This window comes from Lycium barbarum, chromosome 3, assembly GCF_019175385.1.
Source record: "Lycium barbarum isolate Lr01 chromosome 3, ASM1917538v2, whole genome shotgun sequence".
Classification (NCBI taxonomy): Eukaryota; Viridiplantae; Streptophyta; class Magnoliopsida; order Solanales; family Solanaceae; genus Lycium; species Lycium barbarum.
The window spans coordinates 109716503-109736428 of NC_083339.1; the positions used below are offsets into that span (position 1 = coordinate 109716503).

At 34.9% G+C, this 19926-nt stretch overlaps 1 protein-coding gene across 1 annotated transcript; it reads left to right on the top strand.

Moving 5' to 3' along the window:
• The first annotated feature begins 5986 nt into the window (after positions 1-5986).
• On the top strand, positions 5987-7884 carry LOC132634001 (transcription factor bHLH120-like). Its single transcript, XM_060350335.1, has 3 exons — positions 5987-6350; positions 6830-7174; positions 7513-7884. The coding sequence occupies exons 1-3, from the start codon at positions 6027-6029 to the stop codon at positions 7585-7587; spliced, it is 744 nt and encodes a 247-aa protein (XP_060206318.1). The 5' UTR covers positions 5987-6026; the 3' UTR covers positions 7588-7884.
• The last annotated feature ends 12042 nt before the right edge of the window (positions 7885-19926 follow it).

The following is a 19926-nucleotide window of genomic DNA, read 5'->3' on the forward strand; positions in this document are numbered from 1 at the left end:
ATTGGACCAAAAGTATAATGATCGGGGTATAATTAATCTCAAAATATAACGAGGGGTATATTTGGTCCTTTTCCAATAGTATAGGGTTATATTTGGCCCTTCTCCGATTAAAAAATAATTCAATCTTACATTTTTGAATTCATATACTTTAGATTCATTTTTTTTGTGAAACACAAAAAACATCAAATAATAGTGTTAATCTATATTATATTAAAAGCATGAACTCCAAAATTTAAAAATTAAATTACTAAAATACCCATCTAAATATTCTATTTAAAAATAAATAAATAATAAATAAGAGAAAAAAACTAATATTTCTAAAGTGTCTTTTCGTTATAAGTTGTGTCCCTTTAATTTATTAAGGGACCAAGTATGGTTAAAAATAATTTCAAAGCCAAACGTATGCAATTGTGACACACAAAACTTCCAACATCAAAAAAATTGACGAACATCACTCTAATAACAGATGAAAGCGAAGAAGAGAAAAAAGAACCATATAGTGACAATAGAACAGAAGACACTTCAATGGAGTTTCTTCGAATGAGCAGTAGTTTTTTTACAGAAGATACGTATCCATCTATCATAAGGCAATTTTTTTCTATACTTTACGACAACGAAACAGAGGAGGGGTTCATCTCTTTTGATCTGAATTCGAAGATTTAATTTTAAAGAGAAATAATTTCAGAGACCTCTCTTTAGATTTTGTTTCGTAACACTAATAATTATTTTTACTTCTTTATTATTAATGCAAAATAATTATAACCTTACCAATTTGCCCTTGCTTACGTTACACTCTTTTGATTAATGAATTTTATGAAATTCCGAATTTTTCTTACAAACTCATTTCAAATGAATAACGTGAAGAGTGTAAAATTAAATAATAAAAAGATTATTAATTCATTAATTTTATTTAGCAAAGGAAACAAGACAAACACTGTTTAGAGAACCCTTAATAAAACCTAGAGAACTACCAATCATCTTTTGGCAATAGATCCCTGCGGGTTTAACCGAAACATAGAAAGGCCTGCGTAGCCACGGTAGGAACAAGATAAAATGACAAGATTCCTATAGTTCAATAAGCTTATGAAGAATAAAAAAAATTAATATTAATTTATTCGTGTTCTGCAAAACAAGAATATAAGTGACACTTCAAGATTACTTACAGTTACGAGGAGGGCAATCGATTAGGAATTTGAATTTCGTGAACTATATCAGAGATAGTGTGGATAGAACTGAAAAACATGAAATGATATGTGATGGCAATGACGATAATACATTTTTTGTGCCTGGGAATCTTGTTTAGGTTTTGACACAATATGTTTATACAAATTTATGACAAAGAGTATATCGAAAAACATTGGTAAAATAATAAGTTTCGGACAACATCGCTCATAAGCATTCATACTTTGCTAAAAGTTATCCATTTGGCTATGGGTCTTGAGAAGATGATAAGTACATTCATCTTCATCCGTATTGAAAATTTCTTCAGAACAAGAGAAAAGTTTTTTTTTTTTTTTTAAGTTATTAATATCATTAGTTAATTAGAAGAGTATAATAGTAGAAAAGAGCAACTTAGTCATATTATAATTAATTTGTATTAACATAAATAGGTTAAAATAATTGTTACACAAAGAGATTAAAATAAGAAAGATAAGTGTAATACCACAAATTACAAAAGAGGTTAGTGTTATGAGGCCAAAACTAGAGGGAGGTCTCTGAAGTTATCCCGTTAAATATGCAAATTTTTCTTTCTTCCTTTAAAATTAACTATTTCTCTTCTCAGACCTTCTCAAAGTAGAGCAAAAACGATAAAGTAAGAAAAAAAAAAAGAAGGATAAATGTAATATTTACAAGGACTCCACTTTGGTCCTTCTTTGCCTCAAATTGCTAGAAAGTAGACTAAATGGAGATTACAAAATTTGGTTGTTAAAAAAGAAAAATAAGAAAAATGAAATCCACATAGATAAGGTGCATATACAAGCATGGCAATTATTCATTTCAATCATAGATGGTCACACCTCAGAACCAAAATAACCGCTATTTCTTGGCATGAAAAGTGTCTGGCATATCTATAAATATTAGAGAAAGTTATTGAGAAATATTTCTTGAATTTTGATGTGAAGAAGAAGAATTCAATACAGTTCATAAAAATTGAAAATACATCATTTGGCGGAAGTGACATTCTTTCGCTTTGATAGTTTTGCGGGTTGACAACATTAAAACAATTAACTAAAGAGAAATTAGCGATAAAATCGATTTTTTACTATTAACTTCATTTATTTGTAATTTCTAATTATATTTATCCTTGATGACTTTAATGCTATTCATATATGCTAGCATTAATGTCTATGTGATGATCTTGAAATGTATAATCGTGTTTAGTAATTAACTCTTAGTAATGAGTAACTTTGTTATTCCATTGCAAAATAAAAACTAATATTAGACATATGTTATGGCCGTATGTGTAAGAGTATGTGAAAATTTACTTTTGAGTTGAGAGAATAATATAACATATATTATTTGGAAGGATCCCGTGCCTATACTTGAAAGTTATTTTATCACGAGATTAAATAATATAGATAATTTTAAAGGCCTTCCTTGTGAATTTTCCCTGTAGCATATGTTTTTCTTGTGGTTTCAAATATTACATGAACCTATTTAAGTATAACAAAACTATTTTATAATTTAAAATGGACAAATTTTTCTACGAGTCCCAGCTTTTGTTTTAAAAACAATCTCAAAATAATTTTTAAAAATTAATTACTATATTAGATATTTCAAATTAATTGTTAATTAATTTGTTATGTAACCTTACAAAAGTTTTGTTCAATTTTAATTTACTAATCAATTGATTTTGTTTCGAACATTTACTTTAATGGAGACATTAGTAATGAACTTATGTTTCGCGTGTTTAGCTACTGCGCCACATTGGAACAAACACATATATCTTATTAGCATTTGATTGTTCACTTTCGTAGTTTTAGATGATATATCCAATCATTTAGACCTCGATAAACAAGTCATCTAACAACGATTCATGGTGACCTTTCAAAGAAACTTCTTCCTTATTTTTTTATGAATAATTATTTATTAAAAAATATATTTTAATAATTTTACAAAAACATGTACTATATAACTCGACATACACGTGCGGCGCATGTGCCGCGAGACTAGTTATGTGAAACATGTGACTACTTTTGTTTTAGGCCAAATACATACACAACCCCTTAAATTGAGAAAATACTCAAAATACTCCCCAACGTTTGACAAAAATCCCAACTACACACCTAACCTTTACGTTGGTCCTATTACCCCCCTGAACAAATTTTTTTAGTATCAAAATGCCCCTTTTTTGCTGATGTGGCAGTCCAATATGACAACCCCCAATTATTAACAGTCGCTTGTCCACACGCGCCTGGCCCACGTGCCACATCTTTAATTTCCCCCCATTTTTTTTTTATTAATTTCCCCCCTTCCTCCACATCTACTCTTCTTCTTCTTCTTCAAAAAAAAAAAAAAAAAACTCTCAATTTTTCATACTCCATTTTTAGTAAGGATCCGAAAATCCATACCCAATTCTCCTTCATCTTCATCAACATTATCATCATCATCTTCATTAGGAGTAGGAAAAAAAAATCACACCAACTTCCTCAAATCTGATCCAAACAAACCCAAATGTAAAAGGAAGCTTCCTAACACCAAATAGAACAAAGTTCATCCATTAATTTGATCAAACAATCAAGAATTTAAAGAAGCTCATTTGGTGTTCTTCATAGCTTTCTCCAAATTCCTAGCAATGGAGTTTAATTTTCTCCCCAAATCAACTTAAAGAATTAGTGCTTAAACAATTCCAACCAAGCAACAAGTAGCAACTCCAAACAAGCAACTTCCAATCAGATTTTCTTTAACAAGATTAAATTTTTCAACCTTGTTTTTTTTTCCCATATTTTTCGTTTTTTTTTCTTCAGATTTTTCATTTTTTTTCTTCAGATTTTCGTTTTTCGTTTAACAAGATTAGATTTTCGTGGGGGGTATTATTTTTTATGTTTTATGAATTTATAATGGGTATTATTTTGACAAAAAAAAAATGAAAATGGGTATTAAATAGGGTGAAGAAGAAGATGAAGTAGCCTAAAAATGGAGGGAGTTCAAAATTAATCTATGTGGCATCTATGTGGCAGCTGAGTTTGCGCTCCAAAACACGTCAGATGCTGTTTTTTAAAGGCTGGCATGCGCCACTGGGCGGTGCATTCACGCTCTTATCCACATCAGCAAAAAATGGGCATTTTGATACTGAAAAATTTTGTTCAGGGGAGTAATACAACCCCCGCAAAGGTTAGGTGTGTAGTTGAGATTTTGATCAAACGTTGGGGGGTATTTTGAGTATTTTCTCCCTTAAATTTGTCCAATATTTCCATTTAGGCACCTAAACTTAGACTAGTACTTATTAAACACCTAAACTCCTCCAAAGTGCATCAAATAGACACATTTTATTGAGGTAGTCAAAAAATAAAATGCGTGCATTTCACGCGCGGCTGACATGGCAAAAATCCAATAAAATAATGACACATGGCATTTGATAAAAAAATGGGTGTTCCTCAAGCTATCAAGCCACTTTACTATGGCGTCCCGCCCCTTGTCGGCTTCTCCCTCCCCCCTCGCCTTTTCTATCTCGCTTTTTCTCGATCCGAAAGGTTCAAAATTACCATATACTTGCTGAAATCAGACCAATTCAAGCCCTTGTCAAAGAAGATAAATATGAAGAGGTAGTTCAATGTTTGAATTTTGAAGACTACCTTTAGAGTGGATGAACAATGAAAAGTTAAATACCCATATGAAAATTTTGTGTGCAGAATTGGTAAGTGCTTATTCCAGGTTGGAAAGAATTCTAGTTTAGTTACTACAATACGAATACATGGATTAGAATTAGGTGTTATGTTTTACAATAATTGGATTATGGATATATGGGTATTGTAGGGAAGGACAATTGAAGAGGCACTCTGCAAACGAAATGAAACTTGCCGCCAGCTATGAAATTTCTGGCAGGTAAATGGAAAGATTACCAGACGAATTCAAAGTAAAACCAGATGAAAAGAAATAAATGGAAAGGGAGACAAAAAAAGATTACCCATTTTTGAGATGCTAGACGCGCTTAAAGAGGGTCAACCGTCAACATTACTCATTTTGACATGTAAGCAAAATGTGTCTATTTGATACATTTTTGGAGGAGTTTAGGTGTTTAATAGGTATTAGCCTAAATTTAGGTGTCTAAATGGAAATGTTTGACAAGTTTAAGGAGTCGTGTATGCTTTTGGCCTTTTTTCTATTTATGGAGACATTGCATTCAATCAAGGATCATTAAAGATATCACAATCCGAACAAACCTATCTTCCCATCTTTATTACTAATTCCTCTGTCTCAAAATATTTGTCGTCCTTACTAAAAATACTCATCTCAAAATATTTGTCATTTCATTTTCCCAAGATAAACTTAAGTACCTTTTTCCTATTTCATCCTTATATTAATTACATCAGTGGACTGATTTTGTGAGTTCATATACCAACATTTAAGAGGTTTCATCAATAATGGAGTAAATATTTATTAAGTAGAGAGAACATGATGAAATATGTTAAGAGAATAAAATAGTCAAAATGCTACCCTTATAAATGCTTTCTTAATAGGCGTGTAAATGAAAAATGCGATAAATATTTTAAGACGGAGGGAGTACTACTTACTATAGTTTACTATAACTACTTCCTCCGTCCTAATTTATGTGACACCATTTGACTATACATAGAATTTAAGAAAGAAAAACTTTTGAAATTTGTGGCATAAAATAAGCCTCAGATAAATGTGTGGCTGTATAATCTGATAAAGTAAAATTATTTCTAAATATAGAAAAATGACATTTTTTTGGAACAAACTTAAAAAGAAAGTGTGCCACGTAAATTGTGACTGGAGTATATATAAGCGCCTGAGAACTTCCTCAATTGATCAAGAAGAAAGAAAACAGTACAGCCTTTGAAATGTTTTCTTTACAAGGAAGTGATGACATGTTGATTCAGATTCTCTCAAAGCCTTGCCAACAAAACAAGATCTCTCAAGATCCGGTTATGGATTTTGCTTCTCTGGAGACACGTACTCATCCTCCTCCAAATATTATAAACAATAATTCCCAAAAAAAGAGAAAAAGAATATTAGGTACTACTAATGATGAAATGGCAACTATTCCTGATGATGATTACAAGCTTAGAAGGATTATGCATAGAGATATAGAACGTCAAAGAAGACGGGAAATGTCTGCCCTTTACTCTTCTCTCCGTTCTCTCCTTCCTCTGCACTATGTCAAGGTAGTCTTTTCGACCTTGATTTCATAAATATTGAGAACTAGGATTATTTGATATAATTCATTCGCAATAGCCATGTTTATCATATTTCATTGTGGTAGATGCTTTTTTTTTCTGATTTTTTTTTTTCATAATATACCTGATAAAGTACATAAAAATATGAAATCTAGAAATTTGTAGAACCATCACATATACTCCTTTTTTTCTTCAATGTAACTTAATCTGAAATTTCTCCTTAATGATGAAACTGCAACTATTTCTGATGATGATTACAAGCTTAGAAGAATTATGCATAGAGATATAGAACGTCAGAGAAGACGAGAAATGTCTACTCTTTACTCTTCCCTCCGTGCTCTCCTTCCTCTGCACTATATATATGTGTGTGTGTGTTCTCTTGTTAATATCATAATCTAAGCTCTAATGGATCTAATTTTCGAAATTAATTAGTTAAGCTAATCGAGTTCTTTTATTTATATACATAGGGAAAGCGTTCAGTATCGGACCATATGCATGAAGCTGTGAATTATATAAAAGAAATGCAAGCAAACATCAATGAATTGGAAAAACGGAGAGACTTGCTAACTAAATCGTCAGGTCCACATGGAACTGAAAATGGTTGCCCAAATAGTTTCACAGTTTCCCCAGATTGTGTCACAGTGAGCGTTGACTGCCAAGGTGGTATACAAATTTTAATTAGCGTTGATTGTAAGGGAAAATGTTTTCCTCTTTCAAGATTGCTGCGTGGGATTCTGAAACAAGGGCTTAAAGTCGTTAGTTGTGTTGCTGCAAAATCGAATCAAAGGTCACTCTACACAATTCAGACCGAGGTACGTCATTTAGATGTACTGAAATCTGCTGATAATGGCTAAAATTTGGGCTTTATATATGTCTTCACACATAGTATAAGTGTTAGTCATGTTTTGTACACCTAAAGAATTTGTATACAATTAAAAATAACAGGTAATTGACTTTCCATATCAAGTCTGATGGTACGGTAACTTGAAAAATAAAGTTTTAAGTTGTAATAACGGGTTAAATTACACTGAGTTGTAAGTCTGATGGGATGATCTTCCTTCTTTTCCTTTTTTTTTTTAATTTTTTTAATTGGGTTCCTAATTATCAAGCATTCGCTACCTTCCCTAATGAATCATGCATACTTTTGCAGGCATGTGATATGAACAACATCGATCACCTGGCACTGAAACAAAAAGTGATTGATATGATCAACTTGGACCTGTAGCTTTTAATAACATACCATCCAGGTGTATTTATACAAGGTTTTAGCATTAGGCACATGGTCAGAGTTCAGAACTTAATTAAGAAACAAAAAAATAACAAACCTTTGGTACAAGGATAGTTTGTAGAGACTAGAGAATACCTTGTTGCAGCTTTCATTAATGGTCTGGTGTTGCGATGTATATAAAGCAGTGAGGAGGAAAAAAAAAGATTTTCTACTTTTCTACTTCATGAGCATAGTATGTTTGACTTGTAAGAGATCAGTGAATGAATATCATCGGAAAATGGTTATGGACACTAATTACATGTGCAATTTGTTTTGCTTTGTTTTGCTCATGGCGCAGTTGACCATTCATCATTTTGCTCATGATCTTCTTTAGACGCAGAAATGAGCATTAACAATGCAATCTGGTTTTAATTTCATCTTATAATTGGAGAATGTGATAAATGTGTTTGCATAAAACGTCTTCCGAAATGCATGCTTTGCTGGAAAATAGGTCTCATATTTCTCTCTTTGTTAAGTGTCGAAGAGTACTAGAAAAGAGTTAACATGATAGGATCAAAAAGAGAAGAAGTAACTGCACTAGAAAAACGTTGTCTAACTAACCATGAAATAGATGAAAGTCTTGGAATATGATTCAAATTTCAATCTAAGACAAAAAAAATGCTAGGAGATTACTTTTCGTCTATCTAAATATATATTCATTGTAAGAAATTAGCTAGAAATGTAAGGTAATTTTCTCTTGTCTGCCTAAGTATTGTCAGTGAAAGATAGCAAATATTCAATAAAATAGTCAGGGTATGCAAAAAGGGCCCCAAATATCACAATTATAAAAAATGCTAGTCATATATAATAATGTGAGATACTTTTTTTCAGTCTTTTTTGTTAAAGAATTTCAGTTTTTATATTTTAAAGTCATTTAATTTTAAAATTCTCATTTAATTTTTTTAGTCTAAAACTTATTTTATACCACAAATTTTAAAAATCTTCAACAGCTCTTTGATCTTAAATTCCATACCATGTAAACTGGGACAAAAAGTAACTTTTGGTGACAATGTTGATGCTGCTCTTTCAGTATATATTTACCATGTGTTAGGTTGCATTAAGAAAACATGTGGGACCAGATCCTGTTGCAGGAGAAAGTTGGGCTTTCATTCACTTTCTTTATTGATGTCTCTAGTAGATGTGTACTTTTGGAAGAATAGTCTTATCAAAGCTAGCTGTCAATGGTGTTTTAGCAAGACAATTACATTAAAGTACTTCATTTTTTTAAAATTATTTTTTGGTAAAGAGTTTTTTTTATTGATGGACGAACAACTTAAAATGCAAGAAAAACAAGAGCTATCCCTATCTACTTCAACTGCTCATCTATACAATTAAACAACCTATCTACAATTAATCAACTACTTTAGCTAAGTATATCCTTGGTCCACTCTTTATCAGTATGACTTTGATTTCTGCACAAGAAATTTCTCTTCTATATTTGCATTCCTACTTAACTTGGTCTGTAATTTGTGATGGCCTCAGCACCTAGTGCTCCCAAAGGGTTGTGTTCCTTTCCTTCCAGATCTTGTAAATCAGGCTAGCCAATGTTGCTAATCCCAATTCCCTGCATCTTGTCCCCTTGGTGCCTCTTGCTAGTCTCCTCCATAATCCCTCCAACTCCCAATACTGCAATCCCTTCCCCAACCAGCTTAACATTGCCTCTAAGCACTATTTTGAGAAGGGACACTCAAGGAATAGGAGCTTCACACTTTCTAGACTAGCACCACACAGTGAACAGCCCTTATCTGGGCTGGTTCCCATTTTGTGTAGTCTGTCGTTAGTCAACAGCCCCCTATTCATAGCTAACCAATAGATAAACCTATGTTTAGGAAGATTTTCATTCCTCTATAAGTGACGGATTCAGGATTTTCATTCAGGGTGTTAAAAAAAAAAAAACTAAATATACACTGTAATTTTTTGCCGAGGGTGTTCAAAAGTTAATATATGCACATAAACACAGAAAATTTATCCTATATATACACTGTAATTTTTTGCCGAGAGTCTCCATGGCGAAGTTTCTAACTCACCTCTCCTCCATTTATATCCATTTCCAATGGTGTATTTTCATTTATTCCTTTCCATCCCTGCTGCACAAAGCATGCAGAGAAAATGTCTCTCATCAGTAGGGTGTATGCACTGCCATCAATCATTCTCCTTTAAATAAACATGATTAACCCATCTGACCCATAGTCTGTTTGATATTTGAGCTATATTCCACACATAATGTAACGACCTGTCTGGTCATTATAGTGATTTTGACCCATTAACCCTTCCCCCGAGTCCCATTAGTATGATTTATGACTTAGCGAAGTAATTGGTTTGGTTTTCGCAAGGTTAGAGTGTGATTTAAGTCATTGGTGGAGGAACTAGTTAAGTTAACGAGTTAGAGTTGATCACGGTCAACATCGGGTTAATACGACCCCGTGTCAATGTTTTGAAAGTTACAACAAGTTAATATGATGATTTTAACTTGTCCACAAGTTTTTGTGAGGTTCCGAAGAGTTTCAGATAGATTTGGGGTTTGCCGCGCTCGTATTCGATATTTTTGCTGTGGTTTGTTGGTTATAAAGGACACCTTATTGATCAAATGACCTTTTTTTTGTTTTAATTAAACCATTAGATCCGTATCGTAATTATGAAGCTATAGCAAAAAGAATCGTCGCATTTCCCCTTCGGATGAGGGAGTTATGGTCATTTTAGTTCGGGTTGTACCAGCAGGTCCGCTGCAGTGAAGCTAGGGAGCGCTGTAGCTAACCCACTGCACCAAAATTCGTGACTGCGGAAGTGAAATCACTGCAGCGAAGACGTTAGGAGGCAGAAACCTACTTTTGTATTGAAATTTGGAAGTCGTTACCCATAAAACCCCAAGCATAGTTTTCAAGAGAGAAAGAGGCGAATTTTATTTCATTCATTGGTGAAAGCATCTTTAAGGGTAAGTCTCCACCTTTATTGTTCTTTTACCTTTGTTCTTTAAGTTCCATGGCTAGTTTAAGGTTCTCTAATGGTGAAGGAAAATCCTAGAACCCTAGAGTTAGTAAACCCTTAAATAATTGATGGGTTGTTAATTTTATTGTTGTCTAATCATCTAGGAGTATAGATTATCACTTCCTAGGATGAGAATTCGATTATTAATGATGAGAATTGTGTATTGAGAATTAGGGTTCAAATAAAAATGGGAACTTTGGCCTTCAGACAAGGTGTTTGGTTGGATATTACGTAGTTTGGTATGACTTCTGATTATGTGGGCTTGTCGCCATTACTTTATGTATTGAATAGAAGGTGTATTTATGTGGTATGGGAAAGAAGGAATTAATATATACTCGTGTTGTTGATTGTGGCTTGTTGCCCTGTTATGGTGATCAGACTTGTTACCTAAATTTCTGTGTTGTGATACGTGTTGCACCAAATTCTACCTTATGGTGTCATATATCATCGGAGAAAGGAAGGCTAATGAGAGTAGACCTGAATCGTGATATGTACTTATGATAATACACAGATGAAAATGTGGAGTATGATGTACTGTTAATGATGATAACATGCATGGCATACATTCTTATTTTATACATATGCTAATATTAAATTTCGACTTGGTAGTGTTGATGATACATGAGGAAATGGAGCACTAGGTGACATAAGATTTAGTGCGAAGCACTTGTTCAATTAGAAGGAAAAAGATGTTATAGACTCTTTACGTTGACTGAGATTGTGCGTATAGTTCATTCCATTGATTTTTATAAGTCTTGATATGGCTTATAGTATTGTGACTTTCCATAGTATATTCATTGGCATTGATTGCATTGATTTAGCATTTTTGCATTCACTTACTCATACATGATGGAAATGGTTCGGAAGGATTCATGAAAGACTTGTGGCATGGTGCCTTGTGTTTGTGGTTGATTGATTAATTATGTGATAAACTGATATGAAATGATAAAGAAGGAGTTCATATACACTCTTCTTGTTGACTTGGAGTAATCCCTTATTCATGTTATTGGCGAATTGATTCTTGAGTCTTGATACGACTTGTGACATAGTGACTTGTGTTCCCTGATAATGATTTATTGATTGTTCACATTCTTTATTGATTGCGGAATGGAAATACCTTGTGATGAGAAAGATATTATAAATATGAAAAGAGACATTTGATGAGGGGTGAGGATGTGGCCTAAGTTAAAAGCTCGTGATCCGAGGTAAGATTCCGGAGCGACGGTACATGGACATCATGGGTCCCCTGCAGATCATGGCTAATGGGTCAAACATTACCATTTAGCATGTGTGTAGGGATATGTGACAGGTTGGAGATAATTGGCAAGTGCATTGCATTGCACATCATTGCATTTTATTCTACATCATTATATGGCTCGTTTAGTTCTGATTTTGGCGTGGTTTGTTAAAACGGCCGCGTGGAATAAATATGATTAATTACGGAGTTAAAGTGTAGATTAGTGACTCTATCTATGATCGGAACTTGGACTTGTGATTATCGGGTGAGATTATTGAGTTTTGACAGACTTGTGTTTAAAAGTTTTTTCTTAGGATGTGATTTAGTTATGGGAGTTTCTGTGACCTTGATTTGAATATTATGTGTCTATTTGTTTATCTTGTTTATTTTATGCTTATATGCGTGAAATAATCTTAGTCGGCCTATGATATCTACCGATACATAGTGTTTGTACGGATACTATCTTGCTGTACCCTTTTTGAGTGCAGATTGTGTTCCAGAGATTTCATCTAGATCACATCTCTAGCTTGAAGCTAGTTTGCTTGATCAGATCCGGGGGTGAGCTTCTATCCATGCCATGTCGCCTGAATATCTTTCTTTCCAGATGCCTACTTTCATTCCAGACACTATTCATTATTATATTTGACAGCTATTTCGTTCTTTATACATTGTTGGTTAGAGTCCTTGTACGATGACTTTCAGATTTTGGGAATGTAATATATAGACTTCCGCACTTAGAGTATTTATTATTTATGACTTGGTTAGACTATTTATTCATTCACTTATCTATTGATTGTTAAAGAATAAATGATTAAAGAAGTTAAAATTGGCTAGTGATTAATGAGTTAACGGGTAAGGATTCGCCTATTAGTGATGTTAAGGTAGGTGCCTACGTGATCTATAATTAAGGTCGTGATACATACTTACCAATAGCTGGTTCATTCCATGCAATGCATTCAGTTATCCCCAAGCCCCCTGTCTCTTTCGCCTGAACACCAGGTCCTAAACAATCAAATGAGTTTTGATGGTAAAGCTTTACTATCCCACAAAAATTCCTACAGATAGAAGTTATGCCTTTTAACACCAGTTTAGGCAGAATGACCATTGAGGACCAATAACTGTGTATATATAGAAGCACAGAGTTGACCAGTGATGTGGTGTGATTTTACGCCACAATCGATGCTTTTCGGCTATAAGTATTACTTGTTTTTAAGCAAGTCTATGTGATTTTACGTGTTTTTATTGTGTTTCAGGTATTACGAGGTCCCGAGAGCCTAAGTGGGGAAAACAAGCGAAAAACAGAAAAAATGGAGGAATAAAACGGTGTGAAGAAGCGATTTGGAGCAAAATTAAATAAAACTCTGAAAAAAAGAAAATAAAAAAAAAAGAAAAGAAAGAAACAGGAAGTGGCAGACAAAGTGGAGAATGCAATGATTGTATGATGATGATGATATAATGTTACATTGGAGCAACAATAGAATTGAAAAAAAGAATAAAGAAAAGAAGAGGCAGAAGGGGTGTTCATGACTGACGCAGTCACTGCATCCGTATTCCAATTATTTCCAACTCCTTCTTGGACTTGGTTATTTTGTTTGGGCTTTTTTCCTACACCTATAAATATTTCATAAGCCACAATTTTTACAGATCTTTGGCAGAAAACACAAGTTTGGAGGCTAGGGTTCCTACGTATATTTTGTTTCTTTTATTTTAACCTTGTTTATGGCTTTCTTGGTGACAATTGAGATTGAAAACTTGTTGTGCTTATTTATTGATCGACATTTTTTTTAATCAAGGAAGTTATTCTTATTTTAATTATTCTTGTTCTTCAACATTTCTCAAGGGAGTAGTTAATTCTAGGACTTGCCCATTTACTTTGTTTAAACTCGGAAGAGGAAGAACAGGGTTGTGATAGAATAATTGACATGAATTTGGTGCGTTAACCCCCATCTAATAGAAGTTGACCTAGGAATAGGCGATACCATTTGTAGCCATAGTCAAATGTTCTTAATGCTCCTAATTGCTTTAGGGATATTCAATTAGGTAGTCTAGTTAATCTTTGGGAGAAGTTAATTTAGAGTCATTATCCGAGGCTAATTAGCATAATATTACCATTATCTGTAATTCGTGAAATATATTGGATCGTTACTTGAGAAGTAGTTTCCTTTATTCTATTCTTGTGGCCATTGATCAATTTACTTACTTTCTAAATTAGATTCAATATTTTCATATTTTATCAAAACCATATCTAAAAATCACCATTGATGCATTCAGCCTAGTTGTTGTTAGTGATAATTCCTAATCTGCTTAAACGCCTACATATTGTTCTCTGTGGGATTCGACCCAACCTTGTTGGTTACTATATTTGACAACGTCCGCGTTATGCCATTAAAAGGTGTAATTTGAGCGTATCAACCAGCAATGCTCTTCCTAAATAAGAGAGATGTTTGGTGCCCTAACGTCTAATTCTTGCAGTTAACTTATCTATCAACACCTCACAGTCCATTTTAGAAATCTTTTTAGGAGAGATGGGAACCCCCATGTACCTGAAAGGAAGGTCCCTTTTGAATAACCTGTCATCTCACACAAATATTCCACCACTTGTGATTCCATATTAGCACTAAAGATATTACTTTTGGGAGCACTGATTGTTAAACTAGAGGCACTTGAGAAGGATTTCAAGCCACTTAACATCAGAAAAACAGCTTGAAATTGACCTTTGCAAAATAGTAGCACATTACACTACACATTAATGTATAATTTTCGAAGGTTGAAAGTTGCAATTCACGGAGGTTTTAACCTCCATTAGTTGATAGAAGACGCTAAAACCTCCTCGAATTGCAACTTTCAACCTCCATAAATTACCAATTTTTTTGTGGTGTTATCTGCAAAGCACAAGTGATTAAGCTGCATGCTTTTGCCCTTGGTATGGAATTGAAATCCCTCTTGAGTTGCCACCACTTTCATGATTCTAGTAAAATATTCCATACAAATTACAAAGAGGAGTGGGGATATGGGATCCCCCTGTCTTAGTCCTCTCTACCCTTTAATACAAACATATGCTCCTCCATTTATAGCAATTGAGTACTGAGTGGTGGTTATGAAAGTCATTACCTACTTTATGAATTTAGCATGAAAATTCAGGGCATGAAGCATCTCCTCCACAAAACCCCACTCAACAATGTCATATGCTTTCTTCAGGTCAATTTTGATAAGACAACTTATAATACGCTATTTTCTATTGTGTAGCCTTACTAAGTCTTAGCATATTAGAACATTCTGCACTATTATTTTTCCCGCCATAAAATCACTTTGATTAGAAGATATGAGGTTAGGAAGTACCACCTTCAACCTATTACAAAGCTCATTTGATACAACTTTATATATGGTATTACAATATGCTATTGGTCTGTAATCACCAACAACTGTAACATGATCACTCTCTGTAATCAGTGACAATTGTAGCATGATCACTCTCTGTAATCACCGACAACTGTAGCATGATCACTCTTAGGAACAAGGGTTACAATAGTGCTATTCCATGCTTTGACCAGTTTCTCGGATTGAAGAATTCCTTAATCCTTGCTATCAAATCCTCCTTCACAATATCCCATCTATCCTTAAAGAATTGGATTCCAAACCCATCAGGGCGTGGTGCCTTATCCCCTGCTATACCTCATAAAGCCTGCTCCACCTCAAGTTCCTCAACATGTTTGCTTAACAGTTCCTGTCCTCTCTAGACACAATAGGGCCTATCTTGACAGTGGAAGTACAACATGAGTCTTATCAGGTTTGGGTGTACCTAATAGGTCAGTATAAAAGTCCACAAAAGCTTTAGAGATATCCTGCATATCTGAGATGGAGTTGTCCTCAAAGTATCTAATTGTGAAGATTCTATTTGCACTTCTTTTTGCTTTCAATGTACTGTAAAAAAACTGTGCTTATGTTCCCATATTCTAACCAATGGATTTTGCATTTCTGCTACAAGTATTTGGTTCTAGCCTGGTGCTAGGTCTTGTACCCCTTCATTAGTTACCCCTCTTCTACTATCAATTGTACATCCCTAGGATTCGGTTATAAAGCTGTTTGACATTTCCACTTTCCTATAAATATGATTACCTTTATGACGTAGATATCCTACCTGATGAAAATAAAGTGTCACCAACCTCACTTTCTCCCGTGCCTTTCCAGTACTTATTTCTACCTCATTGAGCCTCTTTTTATTGATTTGTCTCAGTGTAGTCTTTACCATGTTAAGCTTCCCAACCAGTTGATATATCTTTGTGCCAGAAATCCTCTCTTCCCAGCTAGCCTTCACCCTTTCCTTGAGCTTAAGAGCCAAAACCAACATATTAAAATATCTAAATTTATTAGCACTCTTTGAAATCCCTGTATCTCAATGAATCACACCAGGAAAATGTCCATATAGTTCCTCATTGGCAAACTGAACTTCAGAAGCAGGCAGATCAGTTATCTAGTCCCCATTCATAAGCACTCTGTCTATTCTACTATACATTCTTGTAGAATCCCCATGCTAGTTATTCCAAGTGTAGAAAGAGCGAGAAGACTTCAACTTTTACAAACCACAATGCCTAGTGCACCTTTTGAAATCTCTAATCTCAGCAACTGAATAGGACTCCCTACCCTTTTATTGCAACACACAATTGAAACCCCCTATCACTGCCCATGGGCCTTGGACAATGCTATGAACATCCACTAATTCTTGCCAGATTTCTCTTATCAAGGCTTGGTTATTAAACCCATATACAATCGACACATTAAATTTCTTACTTGTTTCTTTATGCTATACCTCACAGTGCATTACTTGTGCAGTCATCCTTACAATATTCACTGTGTATACCATTGGTTTCCATACCAACCAAATCCTTCCATCAGGATGTTTGGATATGTTGGTAGAGAAAGACCATCCAGTGCATAAGTTAAGAGCTTCTCCCTGAGCTTTTTTTCTCTTAGCCTTAGTCTCCAGGAGTCTAAACACTCTAGTCTTGATATTATGCAGGAAAGCGATTTATCTCTTTCTACTTTTCCGGCCTATTTAGACCCATGGTGTTCCAAAAACCTATGCTATCCATTAGCAGGGGGCTTTTCCCCACCCTTTTGCACTGACTGGAACTGAATTAGACACCCATCTTCAGGGATAGATATGGTGCCATGTTGATTCCCCTTTGCTTCAATAGGCTGCTTGATAGCCCCACCAACCTCTGTCCTGTCCTTTGAACAAAAAGTAGTAAGAATAGAGTCAGCTACTTTGCCAGTACTGGCGTTCTAATTACTCTCAGCTTCCTTAGTCTTCTGGCTAAGTACATTGAATGGATTAACACTGGTAATACTAGCATTCTGGCTTGTATCATTCTCTGCGTACTGCATTGGACTTTTGTGAGTGACTCTTGTGAACCCCTCACTATCCTTCTATTGTCCTGCATCTCTTTTCTTTGGTTGCTCTAGTTTCTCTGCTTTCTTCCCTTTAACATGTTCATTTGCTTTGTTTAGTTTCCTATACACCTCATGTGTATGCCCAAAGTTCTTGAAAAACTGGTTTCTACTCATATGATACCTCCTATTTAACTATTTGCCCATATTCATTCTCAAATATCACAGATTCTGGATATCTTTGGTTCATAGGAACCTCAACCAAAACTCTAAGATAAATAAGCCTCTCCGTCACATATGTAGCACTGCCTGCCTTCAGTGGTTTCCCAACCAGGCTAGCAATTTTTGTGAGAGCTGCAATTTCTCAAAGTACTTCAGATCTGGCCCTTCTAATCTAATCCATACCGATACTTTTTCTAGCATAAGTTTTCTCATCTTAACATCTGGTGCCTTTCCTTTTACGACCACTGGTTTATGGTCAAACATTTGGACTCTTCTTCAATCGCTTTGTTCCTACCATCCATACAATAAAATATTACTAGGAAAACTCTTTATTTGTCTTAGCAATTTTATCAATACCCAACAACCTCCAAATTCTCTTGAAATAGCCTTCAATTATAGTTAGGGGAGGGTCCAATCCCAAAACATAGCACACAACTGCAGTTTTCCTATACGCAATTTCATCTTTAATATCTTCAAGTGTTGTTTTCACATTAGTTTTTGATACTTCGTCTATTAGATCTAATCCCTAATTTGTTCTTGATTTCCCTACGATCTCACTCCATTCAATTGTAGAACCTAAGGTTTGAGGGTTACTTATGGTGGCTTTCCCTGGCTCTATCTGTTCTACCCACGAGGTAGTCACCGAGTTTGATGTAGTGCTCTACTTGTTAATTGCTATTGTATTTGTGTAATGACCTGTTTGGTCGTTATAGTTAGTGCTCTACTGGTTAATTGCTATTGTATTTGTGTAATGACCTGTTTGGTCGTTATAGTATTTTCGGCATTTCTGCCCTTCCCGAGCATTGATTAGCTCACTTTTGAACCGAGAGAACCGTTGACACGTTTCTCAAGGTGTTTAGACTTTATTCGGACGACTTTCTGTGAAATATGAGTTTTAATGAAAAAGATTTGACATGAAGTTTCCTTTTAGGTAAACAGACCTTTTTCGAAAATTCATCGATTCTGAAAGATCCGGATGGTCATTCAAAATTTGTGTGTATATCTGGTTCAGTTCCCAATGCACTAGGATGCATTTTGGGACTTGGGTTAGGAAATTAGAAATGAGGTAGCGGGGGTTGACTCGGTCAACGAGACCTCTGTTGGAAATTTTGAGGCCACGAACACTTTCATAGCGTATTTTTGTGTGGGCCTGTATATGTAGTTTATGAGCAGATGACCTCGAGAGTGGTGCGGGACTTCGTCTGAGAGTTAAAAAAATTAGGGGATTTCTGGTACCTCGTGTCCGCATTGGCGGCACCAGTACCGTCCCAGCGGCACCGCTGTTGCTGCTAGTTGACAGCTGGGGCGGCCAAGTGATATTGGCCCAGACCGCCATGGAGGTCTGGTGGGCGCTATTGCGGCGCCGCCGTTGCGGCCCTGTTACCGCCGTGATGGTAATGGGCCTGTTATTTCATTATGTGTGTTTTAAATAAGCCTTTAGTCCCTGATTTATTGCCATTATGAAAATGAAACTCTTGGGATCCGTTCTTGGAGATTTTTAGTGAAGATTCTTGGTGGTAAGTTTCCTTAATCCTTTTACTATTTCATTAATCATATTCATAATCATAATAGATTCCTCCTTCTCTTAATAATTATTTCTATAGTTATGGAAGATAGAAAGTGGGTTTTGATGAATGTTCTCTCTAGGCTTATTAATGATGAAATTGATGGAGTTTATGCTAGATTTTGATGAATCTAAGTTTGTTAATCATATATCTTCCATTATTAGAGTTGAATTCTTGGATCAAAGAGTTAGGGTTTACACCCAATTTTGGGGATTAGGCTTATCCTTGAGTTAATTTAGTAATTAGTGGTTGGGTTATGATCACCTAGTGCATAATTTAATATTTTGCTTTCGAATTTTCCGTTTTGACTTTGTGGGCCCCGTTTCCCCAAATTCTAGGGTTGGTTTTGGCCTAATTTGAGTGATAGCAATATAGGTATCAATCTTTATGATTTCTAATCTAGATTTTTAATATGAATAGACTTTCTTGATCTCGAGGCTCAAGGAAAGGAAATGCTAAGGTGTGATTGTTGGTGATTTGTTGTTCGGCCTTCCAGGTAGGTTATGGCTTACCTTTGGTGAGACTTCGCATAGTGAAGCCTATATTTAGATTATATCATCGGAGAAAGCATGAGAACCTTTTGGTATGAAGTTGGGATGGATATTGTCTTAGGTTTAGCCCTGTTGTGTGTTTGGGACTAGCCATCCCGTTGTGTTGTGATTGACTGTTCTATTGTGTTGGCTTGATGCCACGTGTTGTTAGTAGATATTGGCATATGTTGTTCTATCTTGATTATGATATTGTTGGCGTACCCACTGTTGGTACTTGTGATTCAGATATATTGTTGGCGTACCCACTATTGGTACTTATGATTCAGATATATTGTTAGCGTACCCATTGTTGGTAATTGTGATATTGAGCATGATTATTGATGTGGATACATGCATTGCACGCACTCTC